The 19,323-nt window shown below is 28.7% G+C and overlaps 3 protein-coding genes across 3 annotated transcripts in view; 1 reads left to right on the plus strand and 2 right to left on the minus strand.

Annotated features, from left to right (window-relative positions):
* LOC113378581 (SEC23-interacting protein-like) overlaps window positions 1-13,792 on the minus strand; it is a 93,667-nt gene extending 79,875 nt beyond the window's left edge. The window contains exon 1 of the mRNA XM_026619125.1: window positions 13,639-13,792. Within this exon, the coding sequence (XP_026474910.1) occupies window positions 13,639-13,771 (133 nt within the window). The 5' untranslated portion in view covers window positions 13,772-13,792. The remainder of the gene's footprint in view (window positions 1-13,638) is intronic.
* Window positions 4,640-10,089, plus strand: LOC113378582. Its single transcript, XM_026619126.1, has 5 exons — window positions 4,640-4,772; window positions 4,852-4,993; window positions 5,977-6,121; window positions 6,410-6,580; window positions 9,751-10,089. Exons 2-5 carry the CDS (start codon window positions 4,853-4,855, stop codon window positions 9,909-9,911), a joined length of 618 nt encoding a protein of 205 aa, XP_026474911.1. The 5' UTR covers window positions 4,640-4,772; window position 4,852; the 3' UTR covers window positions 9,912-10,089.
* Window positions 13,793-16,809: 3,017 nt separating the features above from the next.
* LOC113376746 (BCL2/adenovirus E1B 19 kDa protein-interacting protein 3) overlaps window positions 16,810-19,323 on the minus strand; it is a 53,740-nt gene continuing 51,226 nt past the window's right edge. Inside the window, exons 4-6 of the mRNA XM_026616786.1 lie at window positions 18,072-18,151; window positions 17,161-17,304; window positions 16,810-17,035 (exon numbers count right to left, since the gene is read on the minus strand). Coding sequence (XP_026472571.1) covers window positions 16,984-17,035; window positions 17,161-17,304; window positions 18,072-18,151 — 276 coding nt within the window. The 3' untranslated portion in view covers window positions 16,810-16,983. The remainder of the gene's footprint in view (window positions 17,036-17,160; window positions 17,305-18,071; window positions 18,152-19,323) is intronic.

Consider the following 19,323-nt stretch of genomic DNA (forward strand, 5'->3'; position numbering starts at 1 on the left):
TATTAGTCTAAGCGCCAGTGAATGATAATTTATTAGCGACACATTAAGAATGTACCATTCTGGCAGTCATACCGCGATTGCGTCATCATCCCTTCAATTGTGAAAATTGTCAAAAAAATTTTTTCATAACTTGCTCCCATAAGCTAAATCAAATCTGGAGGGTGTATTCTTTTAAACTGTTCAGAAAGCATATGTAAAAAGCCAGCCCATTTGACGATTGCAAGGGTCTGCCAGTCGAGTACATAATAATCACAACGCACAAGGATGTGGCGCATTGCCATACATAATCGACTAACACCCCTTATATTTGAATAATGTATACGCCATTTTGAAGGTCTTTTTGAAAAACATCCTATATACCAAACTTCAACTTTATATAAGGTTGTCAAATATCTCCCTTCCGCCTTTTTGTATTATAAACCAAGAGCAAAAAAGCGGACGGGAGATATTTGACAACCTAATATCTCACCTTATGGCCGAGATATCATTGAAAATATGCCAAAGTGGCCCCTTTTTCAAACTATTTCTTGGCGTAACCAATTATTGAAAAAAGCATTACGTGATTCTACTCATTACTACTAATACGAGCAAGAACAAGTGTTTTTACAACCTTGTAATTTGAAAATGCTACGTAATTTGTAACGAATACAAAGAAAATCTCGTAATATTTTATAAGAAAATTTCATATTGATCTGTACTGTGTAAGTAGTCCATACAGTATAATCGTTATGATTTGAAGTTCCCAAATGGGTTTAGAAAAATAATGATAAATATTTGTAATAATGAATATGTCCTTATCGCCAACCAAATATATAACGCAATCCATTGAAATAATTTCGTTATTATATGTGAGATTGCAACAAAAATTGCATCAGTAAAACGTTATTATTTTGGTAAATATCATATACTAATATAGGAAGAATTTCGATATATATATATATATATTATATATTATATATACAGAATATAATTAGTGCGTATACTAAATTCTTCCCAATTTAAAATCATTATCAATAGAGTACGAAAAGTACGAAAAAAAGCAACGTCACCACCCAGGCTCAGATAAATGCGTCACATTTTCAAAATTAATGGTTTCGCGCTAATCTCAAATATGCTGTCATAAAAAATTAATTATTCGCTTAAAAATATTTATACAAAATTTCAGTATGTTATCTTCAACTACATACACAATGACTCATTTCTTTTATGCGCAATTTTGAATCGTTACCAGGCAATACGACACAGAAAATACCAAAATTTATGAAGTCAAAAAGTTTTAATGTCAATAGTAAAATGGTGGTGTTTTTCTCTGCTTCATAACAGAACAGACACACTACTCAGAATTACTTAAACTATAAAACTGTTTGTTTAAAACTTAACCTAATGTTTCATAAAAGCAACTCATCAGTTAATTATTCTCCAAAGTATGATGAAACAATAATGATTTCCTCAAGAGCAAATTTGATATCACACTGCTTGATATCTAACTTGGCCAAGGTGGATCTAATCTGACGGCCCAAACTTTAGAATTTTTTACAATGATTTTTTTTTTCATTTTAATGAGATTTCCTGATTAAGATTGAAAAATTTAATACCAATATTTTTTCGCCAATAGTTAATAATAAGAAGGATTTGAAAAGCTTTGAATGATGATAAAAAACCTTCAATTCTCTATTTAAGAAATTAAGTAAAAATTGGTCACTTACGATTAGTGTCAATTTTAAATGTAAGTTATAAAATAATTTGCATGTGAAAACAGAATGGCTTTAGAGTATATTGATGTTACTCATGAAAAGTTAAAATCATTTATTTGAAGTGAGTTCTTAAAATCTTCAGTTTTAGTAGAAAATTGAAAAATATAGTACCTAGAATTATGCACATTATCAATATGTCTATAAAAATCAAATAATTTGATGGTTTTATATTTCTCCGCTTCATGTCTCCGAACCGCTACATCATCCTTTACCAAAAACACTAATCAATTCTTCTGACAGTCAATACAAGTTAAATGTTTTTAACATACTTTGTTTTCTTTCAAGGTATTTAAACATCAGAATGTTTCAAAAGTAAAGTTATAAAATAATCATTTTTGTCTTTTCGATTTTTGTGGTTTCTATAAAATAACTCACCCCAATGTGCAGATATATTAAGATCTAATAATTTATACAGTATAAACTTGTATAAGGCCAAAGTTGTACAAATTTTTGGAACTTCACAACATACATATAAAAACTCGTTAACAATAATTGAGAACTTTATCAGCTCGGGCTATAATTAAAAGTTACATCAAGACATTGAAATTTAAAAAAAAAAATTCCTATGTGTCGAATGTGCTATCACATGTCTTAACTATATAATAATGACATAGGTCAAAATTTATCATGACAAAAAAAATCTGATAAGATTAGCCCTAAATATATAATATCCTTAATTACAAGTTATTTAATAATCGTAAGTAAATAAAAATATAAAAATATAAATAAAAATAATTATCAATTATAAAGTGTGATTAATTTATCAGAAATTTATAAAAATTAATTTTAATGTTTAATTTATTTTAATTATATGTAAACAACAGATAACAAATTAAATTATGGGCGTTTGGATAAGATTTTTACAGTATTTTTTTTAAATTTGTGAAAACATTTTATTAATGGGTATATGCAAAAAAAATCGGAATAAATACTAAAGCTTTGATTTATGAAATATAGGTCTATAGGCCTATAAGTTCAAATATATGCCAATAGTGGACAATAGTAAATCAATGAAATTGTTTTGCGGTTTTCGTGTTTTCCAAAGCGATAGGGGTGAATTTTTTTCATCTTAATTTATTCTATAATGAAAATGTGTAATTCTGTGTGTCAAGAAAAATGTTTGAGAAATCATGCAAGCAAGAAAATGTGGTAACTTATTCAAAAAGCTCTTTATGCTCTAGTATAAAAGATTTAAAAAAAAATTATATAAAAAAAAATTATTGTGATCAAATCGCCTATTATATGTCGTATTTCACAATAAATATGCTTTAGTTAGTGAGATGACATCTATAATAAGACATTCTCCTTTAATGAAGTAGGCACCAGCGCAGTATATCTAAGAATGGTTTTATATGTTACAACAAAACCCACGTGATCAAGTAAAATTGCTTTTCGAGAGAATTGCTGCGAAATACACATATAACTATTTCAATCTATAATATAATCACTATACATGGGAGAATGGTTAACCGATGGGCTGCCTGAAACATTAGGATAAGTCTGAAACAAATAGCGTTAAACAAATAATTCTTAGTAGTTAAACAAAAAATGCTCTACTACAAAGTAGTGGAAAGGAATAATTTAAATTACCATAACAATTAAGCTGTGCCCTTTTCTATGCTTTTACAAACATATAGTCACATATTTAAACCTCTGAGATGAAATGCTTTCAACAAAATATGTCCAATATTGATGAAATTTAAAATTACGTACTATTTTCAATTTCCAAATAATAGCACAATTAAATTGATAATAATTTGAGTAATTGCATATTTGAATCGAAAACCTTGAACTTAGGCGCGTGCTCTGATAAAATCTATCTATGACATCAGAAGATGAAAATATTTACCAAAACATTTAACAACAATTACGCATGCTTATAACCAGTTAGTACACATTTTTATACAACTTCCTTATCATCCTTTATTGTCAGAAGCGTAATATGTATATGATTAGATAAATTTAATTATGTATAAACTAATTAAGAACATGTATGATTTCAGAGAGCTACAATGTAAAGCAAACGTACGCACGAAATGTGCAAGTTTTAAATAAAAACTAAAATGTTACGCGGTTTTAGTTTTATAAACGCATTTTGTCCGAATTAGATTAAAGCTTTTTTATTTTAGGTGCATACTAAAAAAATAATTTTATCTTTACAATTACAGATGAAACAAATGGATCTCCCGTACTTCGATTAAAATACGAGGACCTTTAGAATCTATAGGTGGCGTCTCCATCGTGGATAGCACAGGAAGAGAAATTACCAATTTGCCATATACGTAAGTCACAAAAAAAACTTTTGTAATAAATTTTAGATCGTATTGTACTTAATATCTCCAGAAAATCAAGGCCTATTTTTATTATTTTTTAAATATTTATGTATATTTTTTTTTCAAGATCTTCGAACTCTTCGGTAGTGAAGGGAAAACTAACAGATGATGAAGTTGTTTTGGCTGCTGAAAAACTTCCGGATTCAGATTTTTATGTCAGATTAATGGGAAAAGATGACAATGGTAAGATACCATGATGAAAGTATTATATTCATATGTACATTATATCTTACTACTAATTATTATTATTAATTGTTGCAGGAGCTGATATCTCTAGACTATCATATGTAACGAAAAATCAAGTACAACTGGCTAGTCCAACTTTGATTGAAGTTGGTCAAAATACTAAATTGATTTTGACGCCTCAATCACGAGGACAAGTAAGTGGAAATGATAAAATTTAACACGTTCTGAATCACTAATCGACTCATATTTCATCATCCATGTTCAAAATATACAACAATGATCAAATATACAAAAAAAATCAAAATCGATTTTGTTGAATACCTACTAATATTTAGCCTAACGACCTATCAAAAAATCTCTTTCAATGATTCTAATTTATATCATATTTCTAATTTTTCAAGGTGGAATTTGAAGTTACAAACCAAAGAAATTTTGCCGTACTATATTTCTTCTCATGCAGCGACGAAGAAAGTTTTTTGCAAGGAATTCAACCCGACAGGTGAAGTTTTTAAAATATTTTATTTAAAAGTTTTAGTGGTAGTAATTTTAAATTACGAAAATATTTATTTTATTTGTAGAATGTACGTACAACCTGGACAAACAGTGAACGTTTTGGTATTTATTCAAGTAAAGCCCGGTGCTCAAGAAGGCTTAGTCGACCGATTAACATTTAGGGCAAATGCTCAAGGTGATATAACCACAAAATCGGCGCTTCTACAGGTTAGTAAAATAAATTTTTAATATTTGTTAATTACTTCATACCCGGATGCCCAATCAATGTATTGGCAACGATTTAGACATTTTTTAAGTACGGCCAAAAATTTGCTGATGTTCAGGATGGAATCGGTGTGAATATATAAAAAATAGAAAAAGAGTTGAATACTTAGTAGTATTATTTAACTCTTTCCTTACTGCTATACGAGTCAGCGTGCCCCCCAGTAACGCAACTGAACGAACCAAGCACAATAACATATTCTGAGATTATATAATTATTATCGATGACAATGTATTCAAACATTGAAAATTACACTTCTAAAAAACTAAAAAATTATAATAACAATTGAGAATTCTCAATAATTTAACTCAGAGTGATATACCTTAAAGCAATGGTCGGCATACTGAAGGTAGCGAAAGGGCTAGTTAGCCTGCTAATGATATTTATTTTTTAAACTGGGCCTGGCCCTTCATACTTCGTGCATGTGCATTCTATTATATTAATATAGTTAAAACTGCGAATAGAAGTTCCATTTAATTTTCTTGCTTATCAGCAACATACTTCATGATAGTTTTTTCAAACAAACTTTGAACATCGAAAGCAAAAAGTGCGGTTTTGTAATGATTTTGTTTCTTTCCAATATACATGATTAATCTTGATTTTCTGAACAAAAATTGAGTTTTCTCAAAAAATAATTCTAATTATACTTTCTCGACATTTACGGTCATTCAGAATCGTTATATATGATAAACAAACATAAAAAAAGTTCAAATATTTTCAAAAAAAATTCAAAAGATTTACAGTTTTTTCACGTACCAAAAAATACACGTGATGTTTGGTCGAGGAGGGGGGTAATTTTAAATATCACCATGTATCACAAAGAGGGAGGGGGGTCCAAAAATCCTTAAAAACTGGCTCACGTGATAAATGTATGCCGCCTTACACTGAGTTGGTTGGGTTTATAAAATATTGTTATTACATCTTACAGGTTTCGACCTTAGGTGGTTCGCATGACACCACACGACCAACACTGGAATATACTTATGGTAGCAGATGTGAAGGAAAGTTGGAATATGATCGTTGTTCAGGTGCAATATGGACTTTGCAAATTAGTGCAAGGGATTACGACAGCGGTATGTCAAAAGCGATTTACTAAAATTACTTCAAAGTAAAATTTGCTTACGATTAGACACGTTCACAATAAAGCTCTTGCAACAGCATATAATATTAACATTTCTTAAATAATGTCTTTGAGACATTGCTATAAAAAGCAGCATAATGTCGAGAAGGTGGCATAACATTGCAACATTTGCACAAAATAAATAAATTTCAAATGCATGTAATAAAAATGTTTAGAAAAGGAATTTCACTGTGGAAATGAAATTTTAGTTATTTAATCAGTACGAAAATCTTTATTCCAGGTTTGTTAAGTTTGAGATCAGTGCCAAAAGGCTTAGTTACCAGCTCGTACAGTGCTGGTACCAAAGAGCAAGTTTCAGCATTTTACAGTGCCTCTTGTTGTAATCCAAGAGTTGTACTAACATCTACGGATGTAGCCGGAAACCAAAATTCCTACACTGTCGATGTCTCAGGTAATTAACTTTAATTAACTACTTATACTTTTGTAATATGAACGAATCCATAATGAACGGTACTAGATTAAAATTAATATTTTTTTCGTGTATAGCATCAGTATTTATAACTCGATCACATCATTAACAAGAATTCACTGTGATCAATTATTTTCATTATAGGCAATTCATTGAAGATAAGAAAACCAATAAATTAAATATTTATTTTGTACGTTTCAAGCACCATGTATATGTTCGAATCAGCGTTTTTAAGCAGTTCTATAGTAATTGTACTATGAATGAAATTGACATGCACTATATGAAGTGTTCAAAAAGTACCCGATTTTTTTAATTTTTTCGGCTCTAGAATTAATTCATTAATTTGTTAGGGTGGTCTTTAATATGGACATTTTCGAATTTCCTTGCTCCCTAAGGCTCAAATGGTTCCAAATTGATAAAAAACAATTCTCTGAAAGTTTTAGCTCTTAATATTAACTTTTAGATAGTGCGCAATTCAATCAAACTTCGTATGGAAATTGCATGAAAAAAATTTTGAAAATTAAAAAAAAAATTTAAGTATAGCTTAGCGACAAATGAATTAAAAGTGAAATTTTGTGTTATTTCTTATTGAAAATTCGACGCTCTTCAAAAATTTTTCATGCTATTTCCATACAAAACTTTGATTGAATTGCGCTCTATCTAAACGACAATATTAAGAGCTAAAACTTTCAGAGAATTGTTTTTATCAATTTAGAACCATTTGAGCTCTTGGGAGCAAGGAATTTCGAAAATGTCCATATTAAGGACCACCCTAATATATATATATATATATATATATATATATTTATATATATATATATATATATATTTATTTATATTATAATTTACAAATTACGACTAACCTCCGACAATGTATTGCTTTGCTCCCAAAATCCAAAAAATATTTTCTGTCCTGTTTGTTTTTAAAAAAACGTGCAACATAACCTTTGATTTATTGCATCATTGGAAATGAACTAATCCCCCGAATCGGCGTGATGTCAAATAACTTGAACACACACTTAGTAATAAAATGCAATTATACTGAAAATATATAATGTACCCCAAAAGTGAACCCGATATGACATTTCAATTTTGACAGATATGAAATAAAAGAGAGTTTGTTATATAGCGTCGAAAAAACAATGCTCATAGATCAACAGAAATTTATAGTGCCCATTATTCGAAATTACCGATAAGTGAACTTTTCGACAACAGTTATCGATTAATCACATTATCAGAAAGTGCTTCAACTAAACACGGATTTCCATCACCCAGAAGAATATGATGTTAGATCCATATAAGAAGGCTCAAGAAAAAACGACCTCACTAAAAAAAGCATCTCACTAAAATATGAAACGGGGATCAAAACTAGATCCCAATGGCTTATAGAATATAATTTTTCTGACAAACACGCTTAATACGATTTCTATAATAATACGCTAGTTCACGCCGATTACTGTATTTTGAGACATATTTTTATACATTTCTTAATGTTAGTTAGTTACTAGTGTCAGTTAAATTAATTCACCGGTGTATAATCACTTTAGGCTACAATGATTTTCTTTAGGAATATTTTTGAGAATCTAAATACCACATGTAATAAGAAGTTCTAGAACAAAAAGCTTTAGGTATTATAAAACCAAGATACACATTAATCACAATTAGTATATTCACTATACTTAGTTTTAGGTTTTTGCTCAGTTATTTTTGCTTTTATTTGCTTTACATAACCCACAACTTTCAAAATATAAAATTATTTTCTTTTTGAAATTTAAAATCAATTCTTTACTATCGGCTGAGGTCAATACTTAATAAAGGGGCAACTTTTGTAAAACTAAAAGTAAAAGAAAGAAATATATAATATTTGATATGATTTACCGCCATGAAAGACACTGCTCCTTGAAAAAAAATTGGATATTGAAAGTTTTCTATAAAAAAAATTACATACAACAAATCAAACTCAGTTATACCTGCTGATCTTACAAATTTCGTGCAGAGAAATCGCCTAAAATTGCTGAAAACACTAATGTTAATGTTTAAAATGAAAAAAAAAAACGTTCTAAAAACTGCAACAGCATTGTGTACCGCCAAAATTCTGGAGACAGTGGCACAACAAGATGTTGAAAGGTTATTGGCAACACTTTCCAAATTATTACAAAACTAATTTTATTTTTCAAATTAAAAAAATACCCGGAGACCTAATATAATTTAATTAACTTTAATACTTTCATTTTACTACATTTTATTGTTTTTCCCCCTTTTGTTTTTAGTTTTTTTTTTAATTATATTAGCTCTAGTTGATACGCCACTGGGGGTATCTACTAATTTGTAAATCACAAATTGTAAACAACTTGTCAGCATTCTCTGCTAAATGTAATTATATATACAGATGGCAGAATCAAATTAAAATAAAATAAAAAGTTTCAAATTGATCCTAGATAAATGCAATGATTTCAGGAGATAAACATGTCATGATGGTAATAGTAGAAGAGCCAGTGAACTATTTGACTAACCTGTTTTCTCAAAGCTAGTAATTTTTTCAATGATATTTTATTATCGGTTCATTAAGAAAGTGCCGTTCTGGCAGTCATTCTGCGATTGCGTCATCATGCCTTCAATTTTGAAAATGTAAAAAAAAAATGTCATAACCTGCTCCCACAAGGCTCAAATTTTGAGGGTGTATTTGTATTTAACTGTTCAGAAAGTATATGTAAACAGCCAGCCCATTCTGACGGGTGCAAGGGTCTGCCAGAAGAGTACATAATAGTCACATAATAGTCATCATTAAAAAAACTACTAGCTTTGAGAAAACAGGTTAGTCAAATAGTTCACTGGCTCTTCGACTATAAAGCCTGTAAATAGAGGTTGACTATCCTGGCCTGTGCCCATACTTTAGGAAAATCACATAATTTTTGATAATAACCATTTTCCAGCCTAACAATTTTCAATTCTAAATAATACAATAACTATTACACATCTAATAATATTATACGTATTCACAGAATAGTCTATAAATGCCTGTAATATGTGTACATGTTCGTAGATCGCCGTGTATGTGCCTTCGCGTTTAAAATTCTGAATAGCGCATATAAAAAAATCTGTTATAAACTAATTATAAAATTCAATAAATAATTATGTACTTTTAATTTCAGATATCTATTTAGATTCGGCATCTATAGCATTGATAGTCGTCGGAATTCTGTTACTGATTGCTTTGGTCGTGCTAGTTGTCTTGGGTGTTCTTGCGTGTCTCAAGCGTAAACGTGCATCAAGGGATTTGCCGGCATACCGAGGAGAAAGAGCAAGGATTTAAAATTTACTGAATATTGGTAGACATACGTCGTATTATTAGATTGAACAAAATATCGAAAATATACCAGTCAAATATCGAAAATATGCCAGTCAAATTTTGGTGTTAAACATAAAATATTAGATATAAAAATTATCAAAGATGACGCTGAATACTAAGTTTTTTTAAGGAGGTATTCTAGTGTAGAAATTCAAAAAATCAAAAATTCTTTTGTTTCATATTTTCAAAGTTTAACTATTCAAGAATATGCGTACGAGAAGATATTTTAAAATTTAAATTATTTTTGGAGATACAGCTGTTTGACCATGACAATCCGCTTCTATTTCTTTCTCTTGCAAAACTTTAAATCCATTTTTCTCAAAACTGTCTTTTTTATGTCCACGATTTCTCGATTTCTACTGTGCCGATTTACTTCAAATTTTCAGAGAATCTTCTTTATAGACTTCTCTCTGGCATATACTAGCCTCATTCCTAAATTTCATTTTTTACTATTTTTATAAAATTCGTGAAACTCAATAAGTGGTAAAAAAAATTATCATTTTTTCAAACAGTTTCCATATTGTCAAAAAAAAAGTTTTACTTAATTATATTATATGCCATTACGACATCATTATAGATTATTAATCATTTTTTTCATTTTGAATTACTTGGAGGGTTGCAATTGTGTATATAAAAAAAAAAGATTGCATTTTTATGATTTGAAAATAACCTCAAATTTATGTTGTTTTTGAAAAAAATGTTTTTAAGTTAACTATGACATAGACTTTTTATTTTTTTGTTAGATGTAGAAACATATTCTTGAAATATTCATTTAGTCCAGTCATTATAGTAACTTCACCTCGGAATTTGAGATATCCAGCTGTAAGTCTGTAAAAACTTGTATATTGATACCTAAAAATTGTCTCAAAACCTACATATGTTGCGTACACCCTACCAGATGTAGGTTTTGAGACAACTTTTAGGTGTCGATATACAAGTACTTACAGACTTACAGTTAGGTATCTCGAATTCCAAGATTCCTACCAAATTTAAGCTTAAATGACTGGACTAATTTGCATGCCAAATAGTCGAAATAATAAGCAAAATAATTAACTATTCATTATGTACGTTTCGACACTGAGCGTGTGTCATCATTCGGCACGTTACATATACAGTGTCGACACATATACAGTGTCAAAACGTATATAAAATTGTTAATTATTCACAGCTTATTATTTCGACTATTTGGTTGAAAATAAACATTTCAAAATTATGTTTCAACGTCGAACAAAAAATCTAAAGTTTATGATATGTCATAGTTAAACATTTCAATAATTTAATTTATAATGATTCATAAAATATGTACTATGGTCGTACTTTTTCCTAATAGTCGCGCAAATTTTATTGTTACATCACAAGATAAGACTCGGCTTTCAAATAAAAATTAAGCAGAACACAAAAGACGTAATGTGTATGTTTTACTTTATTAGTAAGTTTCAATTCAAGGCCTAAAGACTATTTAGCTTTAAAATAGTTATGATTTTTACATCAGACTTTTAACTAAGACTTATTTATTTACAAGTATTTAACACTAACATTAAGAAAATATTTTATTATATTATATATGATTTAATCAAATTATTGTAACAAAATTATTTATTAGAATTAGTTCGAGTAATATTGCTTTGCAATGGAACAAGAATGTTGTAGTCACTAACTATTAATTTTAAAAATACCATAACAGGTATTTCTAACAATAATATTAAATATTTTGTTGGTATGTAAGTATTTATATAACATTATTATATTATCAAGAATTAATCAGTAGCATTTTTAATAATTAAGTTTAATCTTTATATATATATACATAAGTATATATGGCAGAGCATGTATTCTGATTCAACAAAAGTACAAATTGCTCTAATAGAGTTACCATGAATAAAATATGTAATATATACGCACAAACTCAGAATATAGATATATTTTTAATCATCCCATCTAAACTTTTATATAAAAATGTAAATATAATAAATAAAGCAGTTCAAAATTAAAATTGTTTTGCGCAGTAATTGAGGAACTTTGGAGCAAATAAAATGTGATATACATATAATATTACACAGTTGTCTTCAAATCAAAGGCGTATCTACCGCCGTATCAGCCGTATCAAATATACGGAGCCCCCGAGCCAGGGAAGCCCCCAACGTCCGTAAGCAAATATTAATAATAACTAGTGGGGCGCATGGCATCGTGCTTTAAGGCAAATTGCTGGAACTTCCCGTACAAAAAATTTTTTTTAAAAAAGATAACGTTTTTGAAAAAAATTTACTCTGAAAAAATTAGATTTTTGAGAAACTATAAATTTTTGACAAAAACTTACTTTTTTGAAAAAACAAGACCTTTTGGAAATTCTGAACTTTTTTTTCAAAGCAATCGTATCGCTTCGAGACGAAATATCAAAGCACGTAAGCGCCGCGTCGCCGTCTAACGGATAAACACTCGTACGGAACCCATAGAAATGTAAACAAAATTTATACTTATTGTCAAAATCTCTATAAAATATCTGATAAATTGATGTGCATATATCTAATGATCATTTTTGACCGCCAAATGGCATTTTTTTTTACTTTTTTACTAGATCTCCGAAACCGCTAGACCTGCCTTCATGAAAATCAGTTCTTCATCTTGTTAATACAAGTAAAATGTTTTTTAAAATATTCAAATCGGACGCTCCGTTCTCTTAAAAACTTTGTTACCGTTTTTGGCACTTTTTGCCCCATATTTTCGGAACGGCTATACCTGCCTTTGCCAAAAACTAATCAGCACGTCTCCTTATGGATACGAATCGAATGTTTTTTGAATTATTCAAATCGCTTCATCCGTGTTCCCGAAATCGTCGACGAAAATTTTTATTTTATTTCACAAATAACAAAAGTAAAAATAATCATGAAAAGTCATTTAGCAAAACACCTGTCTCTGTATCATTTGTATTATCTTATGATCATCTCTGTATTCCTTGTATAAGAACTCAGATTTATTCCAAATTTTTATGAATATTTTAGCACTATTCTTCCAATTTCAAGGAATCGGCTAGACCTATCGTTGTAAACAAACATTTTCTGGCAAAAGCATTAACTTTTTCTTAAAAAAGTTAAATACTTCAATGATACAGGAACAGCAGTCAGATCATTATTGTTCATAGAAACATAAACTTTATCAAAAACTATCAAACGCCATAAATGATTTAATAAATGTGTATATTGAATTTGAATAGTTTGTAGAAATTTCGGAAAAGAGACAGCTGAATATTGATAAGTGAAGATTTTTGTGAGAAAATTCTGGCATACCTGAGGGGGCCCCCAAAAAAAAATTTGATACAGGGCTCCGCTACGCCCCTGCTTCAAATTTATCAGATTCTTGATAGAAAGTATCAAAATGACCTTTAAACATGCCATGACAACTTTGAGACTATTTTCGCCAATTTATAGCGACATAAATTGACAATTTAATATTGAACAGTATTTTATATTGAAAAGACATTTGTCTTTTAAACGTCGCGCCTCAAACACCTGCAACGTGGAGGTAATTTCAAAGATGAACAAATATCAATGCAATAGTATGTACGATATACCGCAAATTTAATTAATTCCCCATTACTCTTAAACGAATTTCAATTAACAAAAACAAAACAACAAACACCTCATGAATAAACATAATAATACATATGGATAATATAGGTTATGTTTCAATTTACCTCTTTGAACAAGCACAGGTTTTGGTGGAACAGGTAACAACACTGGATTTTGGGTAAAATCCTCTATTGAAAAACCAGTTATATTTGCACTTAGCAAGGGATTATTAAGGTTTTTGATATTATTATCTGCCATTTCAGCACACTGATTATTGTATTAAGATATCGAAAAATAAACTGTCACATATGCTGTCAAAAATGGGCTAGTAATGTTTGCGTTTATGTGTCACTGTATAATTTGGCGCGCTTTTCAAAAGCAGTAGTTCCGAATTATGGCGGTATCTAGTGTGTTGATCAAAAAGTTTAGAAAATTGTTTTGTTATTTTAAATTTTAAACTAGTGGTAAATGGCATCGTGCCTTAAGGCAAATTGCTGGAACTTCCCGTACCGTAATAAAATATTCGAGGAATATTGAACGTTTTCAAATAGATTATTATAAATACTTAATCGAATTTAAAATGAAGGCCATTTTCTATAATATTTATAAGAATTATATAAACTAAATTACAAAATTAAAATTATTTATTTGAATTCAAACCATTTTTCCTGAGGTATGCCATAATGTTCAGAAATCTTCAAAACGTGAAGAAATGTTAAAATTTTCAATTTAGATTTTTAGACAATTACAATAACTTACCCTACGGGAAGTTAATAATATTATTATCCCTTAATATACTTCTTATAATATTACATAAAAATATATATTATATTAAAAATAATAATATGCATAAAAATATGTATTATAGTAGATTCCTATAATATAATTGATATCGTACAAGAACCAAGCAATCAATTTACTGTAATGGATCCCCCGCTAGACAATATTAGAATATGATGTATTCATCATATGGAATGCCCTGTCGAAAACTTATTATAGCTATAAATATATTTATTATAGTATTTGATCAAAAAAATTTAATGTTAGGTAACTAAAATTAGGCTTCAAATCATCATAAAAAAACTTGTTTTAATAAATATGTATGATAATCATTGTTATTTTATGTATTCATTTCATTTCGCAAACTTCAATATCAATTTGTACAATGCTCGAGATGAATCTGATTACAGTTTATACCAAAATTATGTTTCACTAATGAATATGTTTAGAATAATCAAGGAAGTAAAGCAAAACTAAAAATCTTATGCGAAGGTTTCTGTATGTAACTTGAGATGCAGCATCATTTATTTAGTTATTCGTGAGCCAACAGCTAACAATAACAATAAATATTATATCTCACTCTTGTTAAGCATCTTCATAATTACAGTAACAAGAGCTTGTAGCTGAAATTTGTACATTTTGCTTTACAATCCACATAATCACAAAAATTGCTTGAAAAACTTGAGTCCACATTACTCTGGAAATATATTGAGAATGTATCCAAGTTAATATATGATGAGCAACTGTAGATGATAGAGATTGTACACAAATTTATTTATAAAAATAGCAATATTAAGTGTGATCAATTTAAAAACGATTGCTTCATTTTGCACCTATTATTACACTCGAAATGCCTTCAAGGTACTGAAAATATCCTCATACCCAAATATTATCTCTTCTAAGATGAATCAAAAATTGAATCAAAATATGTGAATAATAAACAATGTATAAGAAATCATACGATACGTTGAAAGTTATTATTAGTTTGAGTTATCAGTAGTTTGCAAGTTAATATTCAGAACCAATTGATATTTGCACAAATTCTCCTATCGATGAAAATATTGCTTTATATCTGTAAGAGAAATGTCAATATAGGATTATTAATTTTGATACATTTTGGCTATTATTAGTTCATCCTAATGCAGTTTCAAAAATTTAATGAAACAAATCAATTTCATGAGCAAAATCAGTAATTGTAAAAAAAAATGTAAAGAATAAATAATACTGTGAATAGTTATACTAATTATAAAAAAGTAACCTAGATTAAAGAATTTAAAGTTTAGTATAAATAAGAATGAGAACAAATTAATCTATTTATACAAATATAAGCATCACTTGCCCATAAACATGTACGAACAACTACGCAAATCATGCCCCAACCCAGAGCTGTTAGACACATAACCATTGATCAGCCGGCCTTCACTGTATAACTTTATTTTCTTATTCACACTTTTAAAAAGCTTTAAATATTCAATTAGTAAGTATTTCAATGAGTCATATGTTATAAATTATAAGTTCACTGCAATGTTGGATGTATTTTTAATTTTATTTCATATAGTACAATATATAAATTCATCAAAAAACTTCCTCTTCCTCGTATCAAACAAAAAAAACTGAATATTTATAAAACACACATCAAAAAATTGTTTACAAAATAGCGTTACTTAATATTCTAAGCCATATCTTAGCAAATCTTTATATGAAAACACCACATTATTTAAAAAATTCTGTCATACAAATGCTAGTCTACGATAGTTTTGAATATATTAAATACGTAATTTATGGTATTCATATCATAAAATACATTTCATATAAAAATCTTGTGCTTATATGACTGATTCTTAATTGAGATACATCGTAAACCATATTAATAAAATACGGTCTAAAAATTCTTTAAGAATTCATAACTAATAATTGAATAATTGAACATTTTAATTACAAAAGAAACATAATCAACAAAATCATAAAGCACAAAAAATTTATGTATAGTTGTTAATTCATTAAGTATTACAAAGTTATAAATTATCAATTTAGTAAGTAAACTATGTATGCATAATATCCTACAATCTTTAATCATTTTCTAATTTATCACAATTACTATTTCTTGTCCATAGAATATACCTGTGATTTTGAATCATGGCTAAATATAATATTCATCAAGCGTTAAAATTATATAATTAAACTACACACCTAAATCTAACATGATATGATTATCAACATATGTCCAAATGATAAAATGAAACATAGAATTTAGTAATGTTTTAAATAGCTTGTAACTCTATAATCTAATAGAAATTAATACAAAAATATTTTTTTGATTGATTTTCTTTGTATACAAATAATATATATAACATAAATATTTTCTTTTTAAATTGGACCAAAGATCAGTCATGCCATAGGAAATTGCAAAAGTGATGAAATTTGAAAAAAAAAACATAATCATATTTATCTATGAAGTGACTGCATATACTAAAAATAAAATTATCGTAATATAAACTAATGTTTAGCTAAATATAACTAAAAATAATTATTTTAAAATCATCAGTATTCTAACCATTTTAATCCTGTTATATTACTCAATACAAATCCTTGTCCAAACTGTGTGAAATAAATTCTCATTCTCTTTGCAATCCTATGAAACACTTTGAGCAGTCTCTAATATTCTCCATAAAAAGATTCTTATGAAAATCTTAGTCCAAAGTGATTTGGGTCAGAAACATTCCGCGACGTGATAACCACACTCTGCAAAAAATAAAAGCAATATTTAATTATTGAATTAAACTTGATATTTAGTAATTTTATATTTAATACCAGTCTCACTATAGTATGTATACACCAACTACATTTAATACTTGTTGAACACTTACCCAACACCAGTTCCAATCAACAATGATAGGAAATTGGTCAAAACCAATGTGTAAAGGACTTCCTTTGAGAACAAAGAAGTTTTACCAACTTTGGCGTGACGGATGCTGTACGTTTTGCGCTTGGGGTGGATAAATTTCCAATCTCTGGAAATAGAAAAGAAAAATTAAAGATCTTAAAAACAAAATTTTGTCTATTGGCAAATTGCAAAAACATCAAAATTTAAAGCTAACAAGAGTAGGCATAGTGATACCAAATACTTTTTGATTAAATGCAGCTACATTTTAACTGTGTTATTCCAGTCATTATAGTAAGTTCACCTCGGAATTCGAGATACCCAGCTGTAAGTCTGTAAATACTTGTATATTGACACCTAAAAGTTGTCTCAAAACTACATATGTTGCGTACACCCTATCATTTGTAGGTTTTGAGACAACTTTTAGGTGTCAATATACAAGTATTTACAGACTTAGAGCTGGGTATCTCGAATTCCAAAATTCTTACCTAATTTAAGCTAAAATGACTGGACTAAGCAACTAATGAAAAAATCACAAAATCGCTTCTAATTTATGATCAATGAAAATATATCATATCAAATAATGTACAATTAATACGCGGTGCTAAGAAACCAATAAAATTAAATATATATATATATATATATATATATATATATATAAAGCTTCAAAAGTTTAATTATTAAACGCATGTATAATTCAATTGCGGGACTTACAAAATAAAATACCATCATTCTCTTTTGATAATTACCGAGTCATTTTTATTTTTTCCAAATGTTTAGGAAATATTTGCAAATAAATATGGATAAATATTACAAACACACAAATGTTGCTGAATATATAAATAAGTGTTATGAAAGATTAAAAAATAAACTTTTCAATGATTAGCGAAAACTCACTTTGGCGGAACTTGATCGGGTCTTGAGCTCCACTCCCAAATCCAGTCTGAATTCGTGTTCAAATGCATGAAATCTCCTTCCTATAAAAATAATATTCATTTTTAATATTATTTTCTGGCATTCGTTCATAGGCTTATTTATATATATATACACACATCCGTCTGTAGCATTCAGTTTTAATAAATAAATTACTCTCCTAATTTTATTAAATTAAGTTTATTCGCGACTGAAATCACTAAGGACGTTTTCTTAGTGTGCCCACGTTTTAGTGCGCATCGGTTGAAATTTGAAACAGTTTTGAGTAAGGGAATTACACCAATTCACTAATGGAAGAGATGTCGACATGGAAGGCTTCTCTGAACGCCACCAGCAATCTTGCAAGAGCAAAGGGCCTCAGTTAAAGAAAACGAATGATCTTATTTCTTGCAACCTTCATCCATAAAATAATGAATGGAGGTTGTAAGAAATCCCAATTGCAAGAGAAAAGTGGAGGTTTAGTCAGTATTATTATTATTGAGTCTGTCATACCCAGGTAAAAAGTTACAAACAAGGTTTATGATTGAGTTCTAATAATCGGACGTTACACAAATAAAAATTTATGATTATTTTCATAAGTTTATTTAAAATTCATAATTTTACCATAAGTCCTAGTCTTGAGAGAAAAAATGCTGTACGAATGAAACTTCCGACAATTTTCAAAAATTTAAAATGTTTATATATTGACAGATTAACTAATATATAGGGTTCCATACAGTTATAAAATAAGTTTCAAACTCATTGTTTTGTCAAAGTTATTAAACTATTCATTATTAGTAATCGCAAAATATCCAAAATGAAAACTTTTATATATCTTTACGTTTCAAAGGTTTTTGAACATTTTGGCATACTTCAGAAAAAAAATGGATGTATGTGTGTGTGCGGATACAAATTTTCGTCGACGATTTCGGGAACAGCAATCAACCGATTTGAATAATTCAAAAAACATTAGTTTTTGGCAGGTCTAGCCGTTCCGAAGATACGAGGCAAAAAGTGCCAAAAACGGCAACTCAGTTTTTAAGAGAACGCAGCGTCCGATTTTAATAATTCAAAAAACATTTTACTTGTATTGACAAGATGAAGAACTGATTAAATTTTTGGGAAGACAGGTCCAGCGGTTATGGACTCTCAATAAAAAAAAGGTTAAAAAAATGTCATTTGGCGGTCAAAAATGTTTATTGGACACATGTACATCAAATTATCAGATATTTTATAG

The sequence above is a fragment of the Ctenocephalides felis genome, unplaced genomic scaffold (assembly GCF_003426905.1).
Source record: "Ctenocephalides felis isolate EL2017-DRISC unplaced genomic scaffold, ASM342690v1 CF-g0.4_SCAFFOLD_01886, whole genome shotgun sequence".
Taxonomy (NCBI): Eukaryota; Metazoa; Arthropoda; class Insecta; order Siphonaptera; family Pulicidae; genus Ctenocephalides; species Ctenocephalides felis.